Source organism: Mobula hypostoma, chromosome 8 (genome assembly GCF_963921235.1).
Source record: "Mobula hypostoma chromosome 8, sMobHyp1.1, whole genome shotgun sequence".
Classification (NCBI taxonomy): domain Eukaryota; kingdom Metazoa; phylum Chordata; class Chondrichthyes; order Myliobatiformes; family Myliobatidae; genus Mobula; species Mobula hypostoma.
In genome coordinates this window covers 26,795,605-26,820,925 of record NC_086104.1, presented here as the reverse complement: position 1 = coordinate 26,820,925, position 25,321 = coordinate 26,795,605, and the positions used below count along the sequence as shown (strand labels likewise).

The following is a 25,321-nucleotide window of genomic DNA, read 5'->3' as shown; positions in this document are numbered from 1 at the left end:
AACACAACAGCAACAAAACAATTTACTCGCACACATAGATAGTCCTCCAACCTCCAGTCCTGAACTGACTCGTAGACGCCAGGCCTCTGACTTCCAGTCATGCTCATTGTGGAACACTGAGGCCAAATGGGATCGCACTGTCCTAGAAGCATCTGCAATCATTGACTCATCTCCTCAACCTTAGCCTCAGGCAGCACTCTTCATAGCTGAAGATGTTAAATACTTACCTATCACTGCATCCAAGGATATGAAACTCTGTTCCGAGAGTGCATCGAGTTATATAGTACAGCAGCAGGCCCATTGGCTCAACTAGTCCATGCTGATCAAGATGCCCCATGTCATGGCCAGTGTTAGGCCCTTAACTTTGGTGTTGGTTTATTATTGTCACATGTACTAAAATACAGTGTAAAGCTTATCCTGCATACTGTGTGTACAGATCAGATCATTTATACAGTTCATTGAGGTAGAATAAGGTAAAACAATAACTATGCAAAATAAAGTGGAACAGCTACAGAGAACAGTTCAGGTAAACAATAAGGTGCAAGCTCATATGGAGGTAGAGTGTGAGGATTTTTGGAAACCACTGAACAAAGTGCTGCATAACAAGTCTTAAAAAAAGAATAAAGTGGTGTGGAAGAGATTGGTAGGGAGATTAGACTCTCATGATATTTTTCATGCTTTTGTGCCTGACAGTGGAGATCCACAAGAGCCAGTTTTGGGTCCATTTACTTTCGTTTCCAACTTTATCAAATGACCCATAAAGGGCCCTGCAGAGAAGCAGTTAAAAAAGATTCCATATAATTAAAAACTTAATACACCGTGGCTTTGGGTGCCATGGTAGTGTGCAGCTCGGGTTATCAGAATTCAATCCCAGCGCCCTCTGTAAGAAGTCCCTGTTCGTCCTCCCTGTGGAATGCGCCATTTTCTCCGGGTGCTCCGGTTTCTTCCCACAATATAAAGACGTAGCAGGTAAGTTAATTAGTCATTGTAAATTTTCCCATGATTAGGTTAGACTTAAGTCAGGGTTGTCGGAGGATGCTGGGGCAGCTGAGCTCGAAGGGCTGCAAGGGTCTATTCTGCACTGTATTTCTAAATAAGTAATAGATTGCGATGAAGATAGTTACAGGTTTCAGGATATTGAAATAAAGAGAACAATGGTTGATGGATATTCAGTGACAGGGAGTGTGAAGCAGGGCACTTAGGAGGACTAACAATAATACAAAATGCCATGGACAGTCCACTGTATAATGAATAGTATCATCAGCAATTGTTCTTTATTATAGGCCTAATTCTGGACATTAAATATTTGGACGTGAACCATATTTGGGCATTCATCTTCGGTTCTGAATGAAACTGCTACAACAGTCACGATCTTCATCAAAATCTGTGTGGATCAGTGTGGGTCTTCGAGAACAGATTGAGTTTTCCCAAACCAGAAGCTTTGGGTGAGCAAGGAGATTTGCAGTCTGCTGAGGGCTAAATCTGTGGAATTCACTGGCTTAAAACACCTTGCTTCCGCACTGGCAGAATCCATTAACTTAATTCTGGCTCACCAAATTGCATAGATAAATTAATCCTCCTTTAAAATAAAGAAAAAAAAATTGTCTTCACACTACTCCATTCCATAAACTTCATACGAAAATCTACTTTCACCATACCTGGTCTTCCATTCCAACAGCTTTCAAAGCCTGCCGACCTCTGTGAGATAAGGCAAGATTGATACTTCTTCCCCGTATATCTTTAGCAGTTCGAATATCTGTCATAAAGGGAATGGGAGATGTCAAGGCACTCCTCTCTTAAACACATCACTGTCCATTTGCTACCCTCAATTGTAGAATCCCCAGGAAATACTCTGACATTCACTGTCTGAACAACTGTGTAACAATAATAACTTTCAAAAATCTGAAATCTGACATAAAATTGAAATAGGAAAGTGTGCAAGGCTGCAGAGAAGAGCAATTCTCCATCTTTGATCTCATTTGATGAACTTTGTTGGATCCTTCTGCTGTGGCAGTCATTACAAAGACTAACTTCATCCTTATTCCCAAGCATGCACTATGAAGAAGGGACCACTGTTGTAATCGACAATCAAGAATAATTTTTCTGCACCTTATCACAAAACGTCATAGTAGTGCCATCCAAATTACCAGCTTTCAGAAGTTAATAGCCAAATAGTTTAGAAGCTGGAAATCTTCTGCTTTGTGCCAATTTTGTAAACAGGTAACAAAACTGTCATTCTTGCATTATTTAATCATCAGACTGAAAAGGATTTAATACCTATATATTGTATTAAACTAAATCCAAAGTATTTTTAACAATGATTAGCCCTTCCATCCCTATTAGTTATGCATTGATACTAGTTATGGAGCCAGCCATCAGATTAGTACCACTTCAAAGCAGAAGAGGTGGGAAGTTAAATGATTTTAAGAGATATTCTGGAGACATTTCAACTAGTAAAATTTACTAGTAAAACAGAACTAAAAATTTCCATTCAGTAGATCATTTCTAGGTCAGGATAGCTCAAAGGCATTTTCATTCCTTTTGGCTTTTAATGGAGTAGCAGGGTTCCATTCCTGAATCTTTTCAACCAGATTTCTAGCCAAGTCACTTCTGCTCAAAGGCACAAATAACTCTGGTGTTCTTTCCTTCTATCCTCCTCTAGATTGTGATATAATCACACTGAGTATCCCTTCCAAGCTTACTTACTGTAGTCACTTGGCTCAATTATACAACTCGTATCTTAGCCAGATCACCTTCTAAGGCATCTTTTATCTTCCTTTCGTGCTCACATCCAGAATCTGTTCCCAACCCCTCGCCCCATCAATTTATAAATTGCACTTAGCCCAAAGACATGATTGGACTGATTTTAACTGAACTAGATGGTAAAAGTGGAATATAAAAGAAAGTTATTGCCAATAACTCAGTATAAGCAACCAAAGGTGAATTTCTGCCCCTTAAAATAAAAAAAGTCTTTCAATCAAGATATCAATTTCAAATTATTTTATTGATTCAGAGTATGACTAAAGAAATGAATGACTATCTGGATGGGATTCTCTAGTTAAAGATGTTAAACATTGACATAAATAATGATTTCAAAATCATTACACTAGAAGAATGGGATGTGGATAGGAATTGCAGTTTGCACTATTTTTAATATAATAGCCATAAATAATCAGGCCTTAGATTATTTAACAACTATATATTTAATGGATACTTCTGATCTATAAAGAAGACAACAGAGCAAATCTGGGATGTGTTAAAATACAGCGAAATAGAATACATAGTGAGACCTACCTTTCCGTGCTTCATAAACTTCCACCTGAAAGCCTCGCTTTGCAAAAAAACATGCATTTAAAGCGCCAACCTGGGGAAAGAAAATACTACTTGTTTCTCTGCAGATAAAGAGCACATTAACAATTGCACCACCATTTATGAAGGCAATGGCTTTCAACAGCATTCATTTCTGAAGAAGAAATAAATTTGGAGAGAAATGAGAACAATAATTCACTTGTGGATGACAACAGACTTTCATTTTGGCTGCCTTCTTGTCAACTGGGTATATTTTTACCTGGTTGCATTGACATGAGAAATCTATTGGCACAGGAGAAAAAAAAATTGTTCCAAAATTGTTGAGTGTGGATCTTCAGACTCCTGCTCCTTAATGGTGGTAATGACAAGAGAACAAATCTCAAACAGTGACAATCCTTAATGATGGATGCTGCCTTTCTGATGCATTACCTCTTAAAGATGCCGTTGATGGTGGGAAGGGTTATGCCCCGATTTAACTGGCTGAATCAATAACCTTCTGTCGCCACTTGCAATCCTGTGCATTCGAGCCTCCTGTGATGCAGCCTCCCAGAATGCATCATTATACATCTAGAAATTTGTAAGAGCCTTTGATGACATACCAAATCTCCTCAAATGTCTAAGTAGGTAGAACTGCTAATGCACCTTCTCCATGATTACATCAATGTGGAGAATTGATCCTCTGAAATGCTGACTCCCAGAAATTTAAAGCTTCTCACTTTTTGCACCCATCAATGACCCATCAATGAAGACTGATGTACTGTATGTTCTCTCAACTTCTCCCACCTGAAGTCCACAATCAGTCTCTCAATCTTGCTAGCACTGAGGTCAAGGATGTTGTTTCGCCACCACTCAACCAGCTGATCTACTACCGTCTTGTAAGCCTCCTCATCACCATCTGACAGTCTACCAGCAAAAGTGGCATCATCAGCAAATTTATAAATGGTGGTTCAGTTGTGCTTAGTCACACAGTTATGCATGTAGAGAAAGTAGAACAGTGGGATAAACATGCATCCATGAGGTATACGTGTGTTGATTGACAGTGAGAAGTTGTTAACCATCCGCATCAACTGTGGTCTTGTGATGAGGAAGCTGAGGATCCAGTTGCAGAGGGAGGTACAGAGGCCCCAGTTTTGAAGCTTGGTTATTAGTATTGAGGAAATGATGATGTGAAATACCAAGCTGTAATTGATTAACAGCAGCCTGATGATATACCCTGTGGTTGTCTCGGTATTCCAAAGCAGAGAGAGAGTGACATTGTATTCATTGTGGCGATCGACAAATTTCAGTGTGTTCAGGACCATCGTCAGGTGATGAAGCACTTTGAGGGATTGACTATGGCTCCAATTAACTCCTGTCTCAGCGTGGACCTGGACCCATTGCAATTTGCCTAACGCCAACAATAGGTCTATGGTGGATACGAGCTCTTTGGCTCTTCACACAACCTTGGATCACCTAGACAATACAAATACTTATGACTACAGCTCAGCATTTAACACAACTGTTCATACAGTTCCGATCAACAGCTCCAGAACTTGGGTCTCTGTCCTTCCTCTGCAACTGGATCCTTGACTTCCTAACTGGAAGACCAGAATCTGTGTGACCCAGGGAAACCAACACTGGCAAAGGGGTGTGGGCTTAGTCCACTACTCTACTCTCTCTACACCCATGACTGTGTGGCTAGGCACTGCTCAAATGCCATCTATAAATTTGCTGATGATACAACCACTGTTAGCAGAATTTCAGATGGTGACAAGAGGACATACAGGAGTGAGATATATTAGCTAGTTAAGTGGTGCTCCTGCAACAACTTTGCACTAAACAAGACCAAAAAACTGACTGTGGACTTCAGAGAAGGGTAAGAAGAGGGAACATACACTAATCCTCAGAGGGATCAAAAGTGGAGAGAGTGAGCAACTTCAAGTTCTTGGGTATCATTATCTCTGAGGACCTAACCTAGATCAAACATATCAATACAGCTACAAAGAAGGCATGACAGTGGCTACCCTTCATTAGGACTTTGAGAAGATTTGGTATGTCATCAAATACACTTGAAAATTTCTGCAGATGTACCATTGAGAGCATTCTAACTGCTGCATCACTGTCTGGTATGGGGGGGGGGGTCGGGGTGATTACCGCATAGGAACACGATAGGCTGCAGTGTTGTGAACTTAGTCAGTTCCATTATGAGCACTAGTCTCCGTAGTATCAGAAAGGGTGGGTTTGCAGGTGCAGCAAGCTATCAAGAAGGCAAATAGAATGTTGGCCTTCATTGCTAGAGGGATTGAATTTCAGAGCAGGGAGGTTATGTTGCAACTGTACAGGGTACTAGTGAGGCCGCACCTGGAGTACTGCGTGCAGTTCTGGTCTCCTTACTTGAAGAAGGATATACTGGCTTTGGAGGCGGTGCGGAGGAGGTTCACCAGGTTGATTCCAGAGATGAGGCGGTTACACTATGAGGCAAGATTGAGTCACCAGGGACTGTAATCATTGGAATTCAGAAGAATGAGAGGAGATCTTATAGAAACATAAAGTTATGAAAGAGGATAGATAAGATAGAAGTAGGAATGTCGTTTCCACCGGTCGGTGAGAGAAGAACTAGCGGGCATACCTCAAGATTCAGGGGAGTAGATTCAGGACGAAGATGAGGAGGAACTGCTTTTCCCAGAGAGTGGTGAATCTGTGGAATTCTCCGCCCAATGAAGCAGTGGAGGCTACCTCAGTAAATATATTTAAGAGAAGGTTGGATAGATTTTTTACATAGTATGGGAATTAAGGGTTATTGGGAAAAGGCAGGTAGGTGGAGAGGAGTCCATGGCCAGATCAGCCATGATCATATTGAACGGTGGAGCAGGCTCAGCATTCCTGCTGCTATTCTTATATTCTTATGCAAGTCTCACAACATATGCCAGTGATAATAAACCTGAATTCTGATTCTGAGTTAATTCTAGCCATAACCAACCTGTCAAAGCATTTTATTATGTATATGTGAGTGCTAGCATGCAATAGTCATTGTCGCAGGTCACACTGCTCTTCAGGGCATTTGTATGATGACCAGTGAGAGCTGAAGATGTCCTTGCATACTCCAGCCTGTTAGTTCACGAACCCTTGAAAACTACCTTGTTCCCCCACCCCTGCAATATTGATTCTTCTAATTTATAGATTTTTATGTCACAAAAGAATAAAATTCATGTCATATGTCAGCTAATTCGGCTTCCACAGATGACAACATTGATGCAAGCATGAAATAAGAGCTATCTAACTGCCACAGTGTAATGCTACTGGCCAAAGCCAGGCACCTCATCTGCACGTACAGTCAGTGTATGGTTGAAGTGCGGAAAGAGAGTGAAGAATGGAAAAAAAAAAATCAGGATCAGAAAGTAAACTGGTTAATTTGTAATCGTGCCGACCATGATCACAAGTTGTACAGTAAATTCTACTGCACATTGACAAATCAATGTCTGACGAATGACTGGAAACCCCACCTAATTAATACAACCTAATTGCCTGCATTTTCTACACATGACAAGATTGACTAACAAGATCTGTTCCTTCATCTCCAAAAAACTGTGTGTCAATCATAAAAGCTACCCAAAATACAGGTTATTTTTCAGTCTACAAACCAAGTTATTACTATTACATACTTAATGCACTTGTTCAAAGAACAAAAGGAGGAGGATGGTGAGGTAGCAATGATTTCTAAGCCAATATCTAGTGGCCACAAATAGGTACTGACTGCAGATGTTGAACTTCGGGAGAAATGGTTTGCCAAGTATATGGAAAGACAACACGAGTGTTGTACTAATAACATTACCTTCAATGGACACAAACTGGTATAAAAATCATTTGTTTTTCAGTCTTTCTAGGATTAAATACTACCAGTCACTTTATGAGAATCAGGTTTATTATCACTGACATATGTCATGAAAAGAGGAACAATGAGGTAGTGTACGGGCTCACGGACTGTTCAGCAACAGAAAAGGCTGGGCAAAACTCAGATCCGACAGCATTCGCAGAAAGATAAACAGAGATAACTTTTCAGTTCAAAAACCTTGGAACTAGGAAAGAAAACAAGTTGATTTTGAATTGCAGACGGTGGGGGTGGAATAGGCAGGGCAAAGGGTATATCTCTGATAAGAACAGTGTTGTCTTTGATATGGGGCCTTGTTCTGTGCTGTAGTGCTCTTCAGTCAATTTAGTCCTTGTTGGCCTAGGTCTCCTACCTAGTGCCATCTCCCTGTACCCAGACCATAACCACCCATACTTCTCTTCCGGTTATCTCCCACAGTCTAAAGACATACCGGGTAAGCTAACTGGTCAGTGCAGATTGTCCAGTGACTATGTTAGGGTTAACTGGGGTTGTGGGATTGCTGGGGCGGTTCGGCTCATAGGGCTGGAAGGGCCTACTCCATGCTGTATTGCAAAATAATTAAATGTTACAATTGAACTCTCATCATCCATTTCCACTGGCAACTCAGTCCACATTCACACCATCCTGAGTGAAGACATCACTTGAACATTGTCTTTTACCCTAAACTTATGGACACTCGTTCTAGTCTTAACCAACCTGAGGGAGAAAAAGCCTGCAGGTATTCATCCAACTGTACCCCTCAGGTTTGTATACTTCTGCAAGATCTCTCCTCATTCTCTTCTGCTCAAGTGAATAAGGTTACAGGGCCTTTTCCTATAACTCAGATTCTTCAAGTCAAGTCAAGTCACTTTTTATTGTCATTTCGACCATAACTGCTGGCACAGTACACAATAAAAATGAGACAACGTTTTTCAGGACCATGGTGCTACATGAAACAATACAAAAACTACACTGAATTATGTAAAACAACACAAAAACTACACTAGACTACAGACCTATCCAGGACTGCATAAAGTGCACAAAACAGTGCAGGCATTACCATAAATAATAAACAAGACAATAGGCACAGTAGAAGGCAGTAGGTTGGTGTCAGTCCAGGCTCTGAGTATTGAGGAGTCTGATGGTTTGGGGGAAGAAACTGTTGCATAGTCTGGTCGTGAGAGCCTGAATACTTCAGTGCCTTTTGTCAGATGGCAGGAGGGAGAAGAGTTTATATGAGGGGTGCGTGGGGTCCTTCATAATGCTGTTTGCTTTACGGATGCAGTGTGTGGTGTAAATGTCTCTAATGGTGGGAAGAGAGACCCCGATGATCTTCTCAGCTGATCTCACTATCCACTGCAGGGTCTTTTGATCCGAGATGGTGTGATTTCCGAACCAGGCAGTGATGCAGCTGCTCAGGATGCTCTCAATACAACCTCTGTAGAATGTGGTGAGGATGGGGGGTGGGAGATGGACCTTTTTTTCAGCCTTCACAGAAATTAGAGAAGCTGCTGGGCTTTCTTTGATATGGAGCTGGTGTTGAGGGACCAGGTGGGATTCTCCGCCGGGTGAATACCAAGAAATTTGGTGCTGTTATCGAACTCAACGGAGTTGTTGATGTTCAGGGGAGAGTGGTCGCTCCATGTCCTCCTGAGGTCAACAACCATTTCTTTTGTTTTGTTCACATTCAGAGACAGGTTGTTGGCTCTGCACCAGTCCGTTAGCCGCTGCACCTCCTCTCTGTATGCTGACTCATCGTTCTTGCTGATGAGACCCACCACGGTCGTGTCATCGGCGAACTTGATGATGTGGTTCGAGCTGTGTCAGTCGTGGGTCAGCAGAGTGAACAGCAGTGGACTGAGCACACAGCTCTGGGGGCCCCCGTGCTCAGTGTGATGGTGTTGGAGATGCTGCTTCCAATCCGGACTGACTGAGGTCTCCGAGTCAGGAAGTCTAGGGTCCAGTTGCAGAGGGAGGTGTTCAGGCCCGGTAGGCTCAGCTTTCTAATCAGTTTCTGAGGAATAATTGTTTTGAATGATGAACTGAAATCTATGAACAGCATTCGAACGTACGTGTCTTTTTTGTCCAGGTGGGTTAGAGCCAGGTGGAGGGTAATGGCAACAGCGTCATCTGTTGAATGGTTGGGACGGTATGCGAACTGCAGAGGGTCCAGTGAGGGGGCAGCAGGGTCTTGGTGTGCCTCATGACAAACCTCTCAAAACACTTCATGACGATGGATGTGAGTGCAACGGGATGGTAGTCGTTGAGGCAGAACACTGAAGACTTCTTCGGCACAGGGACAATGGTGGCGGCCTTGAAGCACGTAGGAACAATGGCGTTGCTCAGGGAGATGATGATGATGTCAGTAAGAATCTGAGCTCGCTGGTCTGCACATCTTCTAAGCACTCTGCCAATCAGTAGGTTTATAGTAGACATCTGTATATAAACTGTCTTCAAAGATAGCTGTCGATCAGGGTGTGCATTCTGCAGTTCGCTAATAGCCCCATACATTTCACAGAGCGACCCCTTAGCATTAGCGCTGGAGGGAATGTAGACACTGACTATAAGGACAGTGGTGAATTCCAGTGGCAAATAAAATGGCTTGCATCTAACAGTCACAAACTCCACTAGCGATGAGCAGTATCTGGAAACCAGCACAGAGTTCCTGCACCATTCCGTATTGATGTAAACACACAAGCCATCACCGTGAGTCTTACCAGAAAGAGCTGCATCCCTGTCTGCTCGAAACAAGATCAGCCTGTCCAGCTGAATGGCAGCGTCCGGGATTCCATCGGTGAGCCACGCTTCGGTGAAAACATACGCACTGCAGACTCTGTACTTCTGCTGAGTATTTCATTGGAGTCCGATGTAGTCCAATTTATTTTCCAGGGAGCGGACATTGGAGAGCAGACTGGTCGGGGGAGCCAGCCGGCTAGGGTTTGCTTTTTGCCTGGCACGAATTCCTGCCCCCTTGCCTTGCTTCCGCTTCCTCGCACACCGCTTACAACGTCCCCACCTTAAGTCCCATCAACATCCATGTACGTTTTCTCTTCACTCATTTAAGCTTATCAATATCTTTCCAGAACTGCACACAATGCCTTATACAACTTCAATATAACATTGCCTCTCTTGTACTTGGTTCCTTGATTTATGAAAGCCAATGTGCCAGAAGCTCTCTTTATGATGCTATGTATTTGTGACACCATTTTCATGGAATTTATGGATCTGTATTCCCAGGCCTCTTTGTTCTGCCACAAACCCCAATACTCTACCATTCACTGTGTAAGTCTTACTCTGGTTTGTCCTCCTCAAATGAAACACGCTCTGTCCACCAGAGAAAGCAGGATCTCCCAGTAGAGATTTTAATTCAACGCCCAATTTACATTCTGATATGTCTATCCACAGCCTCCTCTACTGTAAAGATGAAGCCACACTCAAGTTAGAGGAACAACACCTCATATTCCGTCTGGGCAGCCTCCAACCTGATGGCATGAACATTGACTTCTCAAACTTCCGCTAATGCCCCGCTCCCCCTCATACCCCATCCATTATTTATTTATATACACACATTCTTTTTCTCTCTCTCCTTTTTCTCCGTCTGTCCCTCTGACTATACCTTTTACCATCCCCTGGGCTTCCCCCCTCCACCTTTCTTTCTCCCTGGGCCTCCTGTCCCATGATCCTCTCATATCGCTTTTGCCTATCACCTGTCCAGCTCTTGGCTCCATCCCTCCCCCTCCTGTCTTCTCCTATCATTTCGGATCTCCCCCTCCCCTTCCCACTTTCAAATCTCTTACTATCTCTTCTTTCAGTTAGTCCTGACGAAGGGTCTCGGCCCGAAACGTCGACTGTACCTCTTCCTAGAGATGCTGCCTGGCCTGCTGTATTCACCAGCAACGTTTATGTGTGTTGCTTGAAATTCCAGCATCTGCAGATTTCCTCCTGTTTACACCTCACTTGTCTGCGTTAAGATTTATCTGCCATTTTTCAGCCCATTTTCCCAGCTGGTCTGGATCCCAATGCAAGATTTAATAGACTTCCTTGCTGTCCACTACACCCCAAATCTTATTTTCCACAAATTTCCTGATCTAGTTTACCACATTATCAGTTTAATCATCTATATATTAAACAATGACAGACCCAACACCAATACTTGTAACGGACCACTAACCATTAGGCTCCAGTCAAATGACAACCATCTACTATCATGCTCTGGCTTCTCCAGCCAGGCCAATGTGAAATCCAATTGACTACTTCATTTTGAATGCCAAGCAATTTAACATTCAGGACTAACATTCCATGCAGTACTTTGTCAATGGCCTTGAGAATAAAAGGTGGCCACCACCTTTTCTTCATCATCTTCTTGAGTACTTCTACAAAAAAAACCTCTAAGATTGGTGAGACACAAGAACCTAAGAAATAGGAGCAGGAGGAGGCCAGCTGGCCTATCGAGCCTGCCCCGCCATTCAATAAGATCCTGGCTGATCTGTTCGTAAGGTCAGCTCCATCTACCTGCCTTTTCCCCATTACCCTTAGTTCCCTTACTATGTAAAAATCTATCTAACTGTATCTTAAATATATTTCGTGAGGAAGCCTCAAATGCTTGCCTGGGCAGGGAATTCCATAGATTCACCATTCTCAGGGAAAAACAGTTTCTCTTCATCTCCGTCCTAAATCTTCTCTCCTGAATCTAGACATGACCTGCCATGCACAAATCCATAACGACTATCCATATTCAGACCAACTTTCCAAATTTTTCCATGCCTGATCCCTCTCAATACTACATGACCATAAGATATAAAAGCAGAATTCGGCCATTTGGCCCATCAAGTCTGCTCTGCTATTTCATCATGGCTAATCCATTTCCCTCTCAACACTCTCCTGCCTTCTCCCCATATCCCTTCATGCCCTGACTAATCAAGAATCTATCAATCTCTACCTTAAATATACCCAATGGCTTGACCTCCACAGCAGCCTACAGCAACAAGTTCCACAGATTCACCACTCTGGCAAAAGAAATTCCTCTTCATCTTCATTCTAATAGACATCACTCTATTCTGAGCCTCTGTCCTCTGGTCTTAGACTCCCCCACCTTAGGAAATATCTTCTCCAGATTCACTCTATCTGGCCTTTCAACATTCGACAGGTTTCAATAAGGACCTCCTCATTCTTCTGAATTCCAGTGAGTACAGGCCCAGAACCATCAAAACACTCAAACACTTGTGTGATAACCCTTTCAATACCAGAATATTTTTGTGAATCTCCTTTGAAGCCTCTCCAGTGTCAGCACATCCTTTCTTAGACAAGGGGCTCAAAACTTCTCAGCATACTCCAAGTGATGCCTCCCCAGTGTTTTATAAAGCCTCAACATTACATCTTTGCTTTTACAGCTAATGTTCCACTGTTAAGAAGAGTGCTAAGAATAAATAACCTGGAAAACTATAGGCTGGTGAGCCTGACAACACTTGTGGCTTAATTATTGGAACCTTTGGCTTTGTGGCCAAGTTTGCCAACAAAACAAAGATCGGGGGAGGGGGAAGTAGTTTTGAAGAAGCAGAGAGGCTACAGAAGGGCCTAGGCAGATTGGGAGAGGATTGGGCCAATTCCACTCACACTTCCACAATGTTTACTTCTGTCTCTGCAGCGCGGAGACGTGAGACCGCTCCAGCTTTTACGCACTTCGTATCTGCGAGCTTCATGGTGATTTGATGAACTGAGGCCAAGGCAATGGCCCTCCTCCAGCTGCTCTGGACTCTGGATCTATGGACCATGCCGTTGTTTGCTTTTATTGTTCGCATGATTTTTGGTTTTTCAACCCCTCCTTTCTCTGCGCATTGGGTGATGGTTGCTTTTTTTAAAAATGGATTCTTTCAGGTTTCTTGTTTTGTGACTGCCTATAAACAGACAAGTCTGAAAGTTGTATAATTAATACATTGTTTGATAATAAATGTACTTTGAATATTCTATTCCTCTCAAAATGAATGCTAACATCACATTTGTCTTTCTCACCACAAACTCATCTTGCAAATTAACCTTTAGGGAATCCTCCACTAGGACTTCCAAATCCATTTACACCTTGGATTTTTGACTTATCTCACTGTAGTCTATGCTTTTATTTATTCTACCAAAGTGACCGTAAACTTCCGGACACTGTATTCCGTCAGCCATTTTCCTAATCTGTCGAGGTCCTTCTGTAGCCTCTCCGCTTCCTCAAAACTACCTACCCCTCCAGCTATCTTCATGTCGTCTGCTGCAAACTTGGCCACAAACCCCATCACTTAACCCACAATACTAATTATAGGCTCACCAGCCTATAATTTTCCAGTTTATTCTTACAGCCCCTCTTAACAACCAAACATTAGCTATCGTCTAGTCCTCCAGCAGTTCACCATGACTGAGATAATCTGCAAGCAATGTACTTTGTGCCATAATATACTGGGGGACAGTTAGAGAGGGAAAGAGAATCCGATCAAAGGAACACAAATGCAATAAAGTGAAAGCAATGAGACAGCACGAACACAAGGAAATATAAATGCAGATCTGAAAGTCATGGTTCTCTCAAAAATCTAAGACATTTCCTCTGTTCTGTTCATTCCAGACTTAAATTCTGCAATTTAAAGTGTGCCTGTTTTCATTCGTCCCTCTTGCCGAAGCTCTGTCATGGTCCGGTCCGTGAAAGCCGTATTCCGGTTCATAGTCCGGTCCACGGACTCATGACTCCGGGTCTTCCAGCTGTCCCTTGTTTGAGTTGATCATTGGCACCTGATTCTCATCTTTAGGCTTGCAATATAAGTAGCCTTCGGATGGAGTGTGGGTTGCTGGTTTGTCTTATCAGTCCTTCTTAGAGCAATCTACTGGTAGAAGGCAGCCAGTTGCTATCTTTAGGCTGTGTTGGGGAACCATCCCCTTATGGAGCCTTGCTGTCAGAAGTTGGAGCTGTCTTTGTGGTATGGATTTGGCTGTTTCCTGGGCCAGCTGAGTGGCTGCCAGCCACTCCAAGCTAGGTAGGGATCTGGCTGTTTCTGTAGCCAGCTTAGGTTGCTGGCTGAACTGAGACTTGGAGCTACTCTGGAGCAGAGATGGAACTGTGTTTTTCTTTGGTGTTTGTCTCTTCTTGTCCTTGCCTCTGTTGGGTCAGTCTGGCTGTCCTGCTGTTACCCAACAGATGGACCTGTCCCACCTTGGTGTGGAGAAGTTGAGTCCCGGCTCGTCGAAGGATAAGTCCTGGCTCTATGTTGATGTTTAGTTCCCAGTCTCTGATCTATTCCTTCATCTCCTAAAAACAGTGTGTCAATCATAAAATCTACCCAAAATACAAGTTATTTTTCAGTCTGCAAACCAAGTTATTACTATTACATACTTAATGCACTTGTTTAAAGAACAAGAGGAGGAGGAGGATGGTGAAGTAGCAGTGATTCCTAAGCCAATATCTAGTGGCCACAAATAAGTACCGACTGCAGATGAACTTCAGGAGAAATCGTTTGCCAAGTATATAGAAAGACAATATGGGTGTTGTACTAATAATATTACCTTCAATGGACACAAACTAATATAAAAATCATCTGTTTTTCAGTCTTCCCAGGATTAACTACTACCAGTCACTTTATGAGAATCCAGTTTATTATCACTGACCTATGTCATGAAAAGAGGAACAATGAGGTAGTGTATGGGCTCACAGACTATTCAGCAACAGAAAATGTTGGACAAAACTCAGATCCGACAGTATTTGCAGAAAGATAAACATAACTTTTCAGTTCAAAAACCTTGAAACTAGGAAGGAAAACAAGTTGATTTTGAATTGCAAAAGGTGGGGGTGGAATAGGCAGGGCAAAGGGTATATCTCTGATAAGAACAGTGTTGTCTTTGATATGGGGCCTTGTTCTGTGCTGTAGTGCTCTTCAGTCAATTTAGTCCTTGTTGGCCTAGGTCTCCTACCTAGTGCCAGCTCCCTGTACCCAGACCATAACCACCCATACTTCTCTTCTGGTTACCTCCCACAGTCTAAAGACATACCCGGTAAACTAACTGGTCAGTGCAGATTGTCCAGTGACTTTGTTAGGGTTAATCGGGGTTGTGGGATTGCTGGGGCAGTTCGGCTCAAAGGGCTGGAAGGGCCTACTCCACACTGTATTGCAAAATAAATAAATGTTACAATTGAACTCTCATCATCCATTTCCACTGGCAACTCAGTCCACATTCACACCATCCTGAGTGAAGACATCACTTGAACATTGTCTTTTACCCTAAACTTATGGACACTCGTTCTAGTCTTAACCAACCTGAGGGAGAAAAAGCCTGCAGGTATTCATCCAACTGTACCCCTCAGGTTTGTATACTTCTGCAAGATCTCTCCTCATTCTCTTCTGCTCAAGTGAATAAGGTTACAGGGCCTTTTCCTATAACTCAGATTCTTCAAGTCAAGTCACTTTTTATTGTCATTTCGACCATAACTGCTGGTACAGTACACAATAAAAATGAGACAATGTTTTTCAGGACCATGGTGCTACATGAAACAATACAAAAACTACACTGAACTATGTAAAACAACACAAAAACTACACTAGACTACAGACCTATCCAGGACTGCATAAAGTGCACAAAACAGTGCAGGCATTACCATAAACAATAAACAGGACAATAGGCACAGTAGAGGGCAGTAGGTTGGTGTCAGTCCAGGCTCTGAGTATTGAGGAGTCTGATGGCTTGGGGGAAGAAACTGTTACATAGTCTGGTCGTGAGAGCCTGAATGCTTTGGTGCCTTTTGCCAGATGGCAGGAGGGAAAAAAGTTTGTACGAGGGGTGCCTGGGGTCCTTCATAATGCTGTTTGCTTTACGGATGCAGCGTGTGGTGTAAATGTCTGTAATGGCAGGAAGAGAAACCCCAATGATCTTCTCAGCTGACCTCACTATCCACTGCAGGGTCTTGCGATCCGAGATGGTGTGATTTCCGAACCAGGCAGTGATGCAGCTGCTCAGGATGCTCTCAATATAACCTCTGTAGAATGTGGTGAGGATGGGGGGTGGGAGATGGACTTTTCTCAGCCTTCGCAGAAATTAGAGAAGCTGCTGGGCTTTCTTTGATATGGAGCTGGTGTTGAGGGACCAGGTGGGATTCTCTGACAGGTGAACACCAAGAAATTTGGTGCTGTTATCGAACTCAACGGAGTTGTCGATGTTCAGCAGAGAGTGGTCGCTCCGTGTCCTCCTGAAGTCAACAACCATCTCTTTTGTTTTGTTCACATCCAGAGACAGGTTGTTGGCTCTGCACCAGTCCGTTAGCCGCTGCACCTCCTCTCTGTATGCTGACTCATCGTTCTTGCTGATGAGACCCACCACGGTCGTGTCATCGGCGAACTTGATGATGTGGTTCGAGCTGTGTGTTGCAACACAGTCGTGGGTCAGCAGAGTGAACAGCAGTGGACTGAGCGCACAGCCCTGGGGGGCCCCATGCTCAGTGTGATGGTGTTGGAGATGCTGCTTCCGATCCGGACTGACTGGGGTCTCCCAGTCAGGAAGTCTAGGGTCCAGTTGCAGAGGGAGGTGTTCAGGCCCAGTAGGCTCAGCTTTCCAATCAGTTTCTGAGGAAAGATTGTTTTGAATGCTGAACTGAAGTCTATGAACAGCATTCGAACGTACGTGTCTTTTTTGTCCAGGTGGGTTAGAGCCAGGTGGAGGGTGATGGCAACGGTGTCGTCTGTTGAACGTTGGGACGGTATGCGAACTGCAGAGGGTCCAGTGAGGGGGCAGCAGGGTCTTGTTGTGCCTCATGACGAGCCTCTCGAAACACTTCATGACAATGGATGTGAGTGCAACGGGACGGTAGTCGTTGAGGCAGGACACTGAAGACTTCTTCGGCACAGGGACGATGGTGGCGGCCCTGAAGCACGTAGGAACGTGGCGTTGTTCAGGGAGATGTCGAAGATGTCAGTGAGAATCTCAGCTAGCTGGTCTGCACATCCTCTAAGCACTCTGCCAGTCAATAGGTTTATAGTAGACATCTGTAGATAAGCTGTCTCCAAAGATAGCTGTCGATCAGGGTGTGCGTTCTGCAGTTTGCTAATAGCCCCATACAGTTCACAGAGTGCCTCCTTAGCATTAGCGCTGGGGGGAATGTAGTCACTGACTATAAGGACAGTGGTGAATTCCAGTGGCAAATAAAATGGCTTGCATCTAACAGTCACAAACTCCACTAGCGATGAGCAGTATCTGGAAACCAGCACAGAGTTCCTGCACCATTCCGTATTGATGTAAACACACAAGCCATCACCGTGAGTCTTACCAGAAAGAGCTGCATCCCTGTCTGCTCGAAACAAGATCAGCCTGTCCAGCTGAATGGCAGCGTCCGGGATTCCATCGGTGAGCCACGCTTCGGTGAAAACATACGCACTGCAGACTCTGTACTTCTGCTGAGTATTTCATTGGAGTCCGATGTAGTCCAATTTATTTTCCAGGGAGCGGACATTGGAGAGCAGACTGGTCGGGGGAGCCAGCCGGCTAGGGTTTGCTTTTTGCCTGGCACGAATTCCTGCCCCCTTGCCTTGCTTCCGCTTCCTCGCACACCGCTTACAACGTCCCCACCTTAAGTCCCATCAACATCCATGTACGTTTTCTCTTCACTCATTTAAGCTTATCAATATCTTTCCAGAACTGCACACAATGCCTTATACAACTTCAATATAACATTGCCTCTCTTGTACTTGGTTCCTTGATTTATGAAAGCCAATGTGCCAGAAGCTCTCTTTATGATGCTATGTATTTGTGACACCATTTTCATGGAATTTATGGATCTGTATTCCCAGGCCTCTTTGTTCTGCCACAAACCCCAATACTCTACCATTCACTGTGTAAGTCTTACTCTGGTTTGTCCTCCTCAAATGAAACACGCTCTGTCCACCAGAGAAAGCAGGATCTCCCAGTAGAGATTTTAATTCAACGCCCAATTTACATTCTGATATGTCTATCCACAGCCTCCTCTGCTGTAAAGATGAAGCCACACTCAAGTTAGAGGAACAACACCTCATATTCCGTCTGGGCAGCCTCCAACCTGATGGCATGAACATTGACTTCTCAAACTTCCGCTAATGCCCCGCTCCCCCTCATACCCCATCCATTATTTATTTATATACACACATTCTTTTTCTCTCTCTCCTTTTTCTCCGTCTGTCCCTCTGACTATACCTTTTACCATCCCCTGGGCTTCCCCCCTCCACCTTTCTTTCTCCCTGGGCCTCCTGTCCCATGATCCTCTCATATCGCTTTTGCCTATCACCTGTCCAGCTCTTGGCTCCATCCCTCCCCCTCCTGTCTTCTCCTATCATTTCGGATCTCCCCCTCCCCTTCCCACTTTCAAATCTCTTACTATCTCTTCTTTCAGTTAGTCCTGACGAAGGGTCTCGGCCCGAAACGTCGACTGTACCTCTTCCTAGAGATGCTGCCTGGCCTGCTGTATTCACCAGCAACGTTTATGTGTGTTGCTTGAAATTCCAGCATCTGCAGATTTCCTCCTGTTTACACCTCACTTGTCTGCGTTAAGATTTATCTGCCATTTTTCAGCCCATTTTCCCAGCTGGTCTGGATCCCAATGCAAGATTTAATAGACTTCCTTGCTGTCCACTACACCCCAAATCTTATTTTCCACAAATTTCCTGATCTAGTTTACCACATTATCAGTTTAATCATCTATATATTAAACAATGACAGACCCAACACCAATACTTGTAACGGACCACTAACCATTAGGCTCCAGTCAAATGACAACCATCTACTATCATGCTCTGGCTTCTCCAGCCAGGCCAATGTGAAATCCAATTGACTACTTCATTTTGAATGCCAAGCAATTTAACATTCAGGACTAACATTCCATGCAGTACTTTGTCAATGGCCTTGAGAATAAAAGGTGGCCACCACCTTTTCTTCATCATCTTCTTGAGTACTTCTACAAAAAAAACCTCTAAGATTGGTGAGACACAAGAACCTAAGAAATAGGAGCAGGAGGAGGCCAGCTGGCCTATCGAGCCTGCCCCGCCATTCAATAAGATCCTGGCTGATCTGTTCGTAAGGTCAGCTCCATCTACCTGCCTTTTCCCCATTACCCTTAGTTCCCTTACTATGTAAAAATCTATCTAACTGTATCTTAAATATATTTCGTGAGGAAGCCTCAAATGCTTGCCTGGGCAGGGAATTCCATAGATTCACCATTCTCAGGGAAAAACAGTTTCTCTTCATCTCCGTCCTAAATCTTCTCTCCTGAATCTAGACATGACCTGCCATGCACAAATCCATAACGACTATCCATATTCAGACCAACTTTCCAAATTTTTCCATGCCTGATCCCTCTCAATACTACATGACCATAAGATATAAAAGCAGAATTCGGCCATTTGGCCCATCAAGTCTGCTCTGCTATTTCATCATGGCTAATCCATTTCCCTCTCAACACTCTCCTGCCTTCTCCCCATATCCCTTCATGCCCTGACTAATCAAGAATCTATCAATCTCTACCTTAAATATACCCAATGGCTTGACCTCCACAGCAGCCTACAGCAACAAGTTCCACAGATTCATCACTCTGGCAAAAGAAATTCCTCTTCATCTTCATTCTAATAGACATCACTCTATTCTGCGCCTCTGTCCTCTGGTCTTAGACTCCCCCACCTTAGGAAATATCTTCTCCAGATTCACTCTGTCTGGCCTTTCAACATTCGACAGGTTTCAATAAGGACCTCCTCATTCTTCTGAATTCCAGTGAGTACAGGCCCAGAACCATCAAACACTCAAACACTCGTGTGATAACCCTTTCAATACCAGAATATTTTTGTGAATCTCCTTTGAAGCCTCTCCAGTGTCAGCACATCCTTTCTTAGACAAGGGGCTCAAAACTTCTCAGCATACTCCAAGTGATGCCTCCCCAGTGTTTTATAAAGCCTCAACATTACATCCTTGCTTTTATAGCTAATGTTCCACTGTTAAGAAGAGTGCTAAGAATAAATAACCTGGAAAATTATAGGCTGGTGAGCCTGACAACACTTGTGGCTTAATTATTGGAACCTTTGGCTTTGTGGCCAAGTTTGCCAACAAAACAAAGATCGGGGGAGGGGGAAGTAGTTTTGAAGAAGCAGAGAGGCTACAGAAGGGCCTAGGCAGATTGGGAGAGGATTGGGCCAATTCCACTTACACTTCCACAATGTTTACTTCTGTCTCTGCAGCATGGAGACGCGAGACCGCTCCAGCTTTTACGCACTTCGTATCTGCGAGCTTCATGGTGATTTGATGAACTGAGGCCAAGGCAATGGCCCTCCTCCAGCTGCTCTGGACTCTGGATCTATGGACCATGCCGTTGTTTGCTTTTATTGTTCGCATGATTTTTGGTTTTTCAACCCCTCCTTTCTCTGCGCATTGGGTGATGGTTGCTTTTTTTAAAAATGGATTCTTTCAGGTTTCTTGTTTTGTGACTGCCTATAAACAGACAAGTCTGAAAGTTGTATAATTAATACATTGTTTGATAATAAATGTACTTTGAATATTCTATTCCTCTCAAAATGAATGCTAACATCACATTTGTCTTTCTCACCACCAACTCATCCTGCAAATTAACCTTTAGGGAATCCTCCACCAGGACGACAAGTCCCTTTACACCTTGGATTTTTGACTTATCTCACTGTAGTCTATGCTTTTATTTATTCTACCAAAGTGACCGTACACTTCTGGACACTGTATTCCGTCAGCCATTTTCCTAATCTGTCGAGGTCCTTCTGTAGCCTCTCCGCTTCCTCAAAACTACCTACCCCTCCAGCTATCTTCATGTCGTCTGCCGCAAACTTGGCCACAAACCCCATCACTTAACTCACAATACTAACTACAGGCTCACCAGCCTATAATTTTCCAGTTTATTCTTACAGCCCCTCTTAACAACCAAACATTAGCTATCGTCTAGTCCTTCAGCAGTTCACCACGATTGAGATATTCTGCAAGCAATGTACTTTGTGCCATAATATACTGGGGGACAGTTAGAGAGGGAAAGAGAATCCGATCAAAGGAACACAAATGTAATAAAGTGAAAGCAATGAGACAGCAAGAACACAAGGAAATATAAATGCAGATCTGAAAGTCATGGTTCTCTCAAAAATCTAAGACATTCCCTCTGTTCTGTTCATTCCAGTCTTAAATTCTGCAATTTAAAATGAGCCTGTTTTCATTATTCCCTCCTGCCGAAGCTCTGTCATGGTCCGGTCCGTGAAGACCGTATTCCGTTTCACAGTCCGTTCCGTGGAGTCAGGATTCCGGGTCTTCCAGCTGTCCCCTGTTTGAGTTAATCATTGGCACCTGATTCCCATCTTTAGGCTTGCAATATAAGTAGCATTGGGATTGAGTGTGGGTTGCTGGTCTGTCTTATCAGTCCCCCTTAGAGCAACCTGCTGGTGGAAGGCTAGAGCAGCCAATTGCCATCTTTAGGCTGTGTTGGGCAACCATCCCCTCATGGAGCCTTGCTGTCAGAAGTTGGAGTTGTCTCTGTGGTATGGATTTGGCTGTTTCCTGGGCCAGCTTAGTGGCTGCCAGCCACTCCAAGCTAGGTAGGGATCTGGCTGTTTCCGTAGCCAGCTGAGGTTGCTGGCGGAACTGAGACTTGCAGTTACCCATAGAACCATAGAAACTACAGCACAGAAACAGGCCTTTTGGCCCTTCTTGGCTGTGCCAAACCATTTTCTGCCTAGTCCCACTGACCTGCACACGGACCATATCCCTCCATACACCTCCCATCCATGTATCTGTCCAATTTATTCTTAAATGTTAAAAAAGAACCTGCATTTATCACCTCGTCTGGCAGCTCATTCCATACTCCCAGCACTCTCTGTGTGAAGAAGCCCCCCCTAATGTTCCCCTTACACTTTTCCCCCCTCACCCTTAACCCATGTCCTCTGGTTTTTTTCTCCCCTTGCCTCAGTGGAAAAAGCCTGCTTGCATTCACTCTATCTATACCCATCATAATTTATGTACTCATCATAATACCCATCATACTCTGGAGCAGAGATGTTGTTCTTTGGTGTTTGTCTCTTCTTGTCCTCACCTCTGTGGGGTAAGACAGGCTGTCTTGCTGTTACCCTGCAGGGTGGGGGGGGGAACATGTCTTGTTTTTGCCTCTGTTGGGTAAGTCTGGCTGTCCTGCTGTTACCCGACAGATGGACCTGTCCCACCTTGGTGTGGAGAAGTTGAGTCCCGGCTTGTCTTAGGATAAGTCCCGGCTCTATGTCTATGTTCTGTCCTGTCTCCTGTTAGTGTCGTGTTAAAGATGAGTCCCAGCTTGTTGAAGGATAAGTCCCGGCTCTATGTTGATGTTTAGTTCCCAGTCTCTCTGAGCTCCAAGAACCCCAGCCTCCCGCCAAGCCTCAGGACCCAAGACCCCAGGCCCCAGCCTCCCGCCAAGCCTCAGGACCCAAGACCCCAGGCCCCAGCCTCCCGCCAAGCCTCAGGACCCAAGACCCCAGGCAAGACCCAGGTTCTGGGTCCTTGTCCAGGCTCGGAGTCCAAGCCTTGTCTCCTAGTCCATGGTTTCTAGTCCTGGTCCCGCTTTCCCTAGCCCAAGTCTGTATTCTTGTCCCTGCTCCTGGTCTGAATCCTGTCACGTCCCTACTCCAGTCAAGTCCTGTTCCTTGTACTTCAGTGTCTGTGTCTCGCATTTGGGTCCGTTCCCAGCACCCCATTCCGACAAGCTCTTTGTGCTGAAACGTTAACTCTGGGTCTCCTTCCACAGGTAAAACCTAATCTGCCGAGTGTTTCTACCATTTTCTGTTTGTATGTCAATTTACAGCATCCGCAAGTTTTTGGACTCCCAATGACTCAAGACTGTTGTTTAGTCCACTGACAAGGAATTTAGATTGACGTCAAATTCACGTCAAGAGCAGATTCAAATTCTACTCTGTGTAAAACTGTCATTCGGTATTTGATTGATACCCGTCCCTGCCTTGTAGTATAATGTAATGATTACTAACTTTTCTAAAATAATTCCCAAAGGATAAACATTTCACAATGCAGTTTTACAATAACGATTTAGAACTCTCATCTCTAAAACCTATTCTTAGTTACTTAAAGCTGCCCTGACATTTCACATTAGGTTTTATCGAATTATAGGCATGAATTATAAAATTCGGTTCTCTCTAAAACCCTTTTGCATTGTTTTTTTTATATAGGATGCGACTCGAACTCGATTTCCATGCTTTGCGAGCAAGGGCTTCTTCCTGGTATAAAATTGCAACGATTTTTAACTCTGTCTGAACCTTACCAAGCCACCTCCAACAATCACGACTTTCTTTGTTTTCACACTCTCGTAGTTTTGGGAACTTGATCGTGACGACATCTTACAGACAGAAGAAGTCGCTACCTCCTTCTCATCAATCGCACAGATGTCACTGAACCGACACCCACACTGAGTGCTGTTGACAACCTATCTAGTTTCAACTCAGTCGAAGAGACCATGTAATCTCGGAGTCCAAACTTCATTGGCTGGGAGTTAATTCTCCCAGACGAGTATTTCAACTGGAGGGCGCCAACTGGCGGCGATCAACGTAAGTGCAATATTGCATTGAACACCAACTGCTTCCCTCTACCATTTCCAAGCCGAGAGGTCTTGCCGTTACCTGATCCTCCTACCACGACCAACTAAAACCGAATTTTGGAAATTTAACAAACCTGCTATCGCATAAGTTATCAGCAGACCCGTGATACAAAACAGAAATGACAGCAGAAGTAGATACCTCTGAACATAAAACAACGGCAGAAAATTCCTACTGCTGGACGTAGTTTCTTACAGTTGTGTTTCCACATCACTGCAACATAGACTCACAGAGCACAGAAAATGACTCCTAGGGCCCATTGTGTCCATGAAAACCATCAAGTTCCATGCCAAACACAAGCAAGAGAATATCTGCAGATGCTGGAAATCCAAGCCACACACACACAAAATGCTGGAGGAACTTAGCAGACCAGACAGTATGTATGGGGAAAAAAGCAAACACACAACACTTCAGGCTGAGACCCTTCATCAGGACTGGAGGAAAAAAATGATGAGAGGTCAGTAAGAAGGTGTGAGGGGAGGGGAGGGAGAAGTACAAGGTGGTAGGAGATAGGTGAAACCAGGAGAGGGGGCAGGTGAAGTAAAGAGCTGGGAGGTCGATTGGTGAAAGAGATAAAGGGCTGGAGAGGGGGGAAGCTGACAGAGAAGAATGAAAAGTAGGAGGTGCACCAGAGGGAGGTGGTGTGCAGGTAAGGAGATAAGGTGAGAGAGGAGATTGGGAAATGGTGAAGGAGAGGGGGAGGGGGCATTACTGGAAGTTTGAGAAGTCAATGTTCATGCCATCAGCTTGGAGGCTACCCAGACAGAATATAAGGTGCTGCTCCTCCAACCTGAATGTGGCCTCCTCACGACAGTGGAGGAGGCCATGGACTGCCATGTCGGAATGGGAAGTGGAATTAAAATGGGTGGCCTCTGGGAGATCCTTCTTTTTCCGGTGGACAGAGTGTAGGCGCTCGGCAAAGGGGTCTCCCAATCTATGTCAGGTCTCACCGATATACAGGAAGCCACATCAGGAGCACCGGACACAGTAGATGACCAAATAGACTCACAGGTGAAGTGTCGACTCAGCTGGAAGAACTGTTTGGGGCCCTGAATGGTAGTGAGGGAGGAGGTGTAGGGGCAGGTGTAGCGCTTGTTCCACTTGCAAGGATAAGTGTCAGGAGGGAGATCAGTGGGGAGGGATGAATGGAGAAGGGAGTTACCTGGGGAGCAATCCCTGTGGATAGCAGAAAATAGGGGGAGTGAAAGATGTGCTTGGTGGTGGGATCCCGTTAGAGACGGTTGAAGTTACGAAGAATTATGAGCTGGGTGCAGAGGCTGGTGGGGTGGTAGGACAGGACAAGAGGAACCCTATCCCTTGTGGGGTAATGGAAGAGATACGGGTAAGGGTGGCATTGATGGAAGAGGGGAAGGTCCTTTCTTTGAAGAAGGAGGACATCTCTTTGATTCTGGAATGAAAAGCCTCATCCAGAGAGCAGATGCGGCAGAGAGGAAGGAAACGAGAGGAGGGGATGGCATTTTTACAAGTAATAGGGTGGGAAGAGGAATAGTCCAGGTAGCTGTGAGAATACCAATTTCATTTATCACCACTTTGTTCA

General features: G+C 44.3%; 1 protein-coding gene across 1 annotated transcript in view; it reads right to left on the bottom strand.

Moving 5' to 3' along the window:
• The window catches only part of LOC134350424 (kynurenine 3-monooxygenase-like), a 62,893-nt gene extending 39,261 nt beyond the window's left edge, over positions 1-23,632 (bottom strand). The window contains exons 1-3 of the mRNA XM_063055601.1: positions 23,433-23,632; positions 3,295-3,364; positions 1,659-1,756 (exon numbers count right to left, since the gene is read on the bottom strand). Of these exons, the coding sequence (XP_062911671.1) occupies positions 1,659-1,756; positions 3,295-3,364; positions 23,433-23,507 (243 nt within the window). The 5' untranslated portion in view covers positions 23,508-23,632. The remainder of the gene's footprint in view (positions 1-1,658; positions 1,757-3,294; positions 3,365-23,432) is intronic.
• Between the last annotated feature and the right edge of the window lie 1,689 nt (positions 23,633-25,321).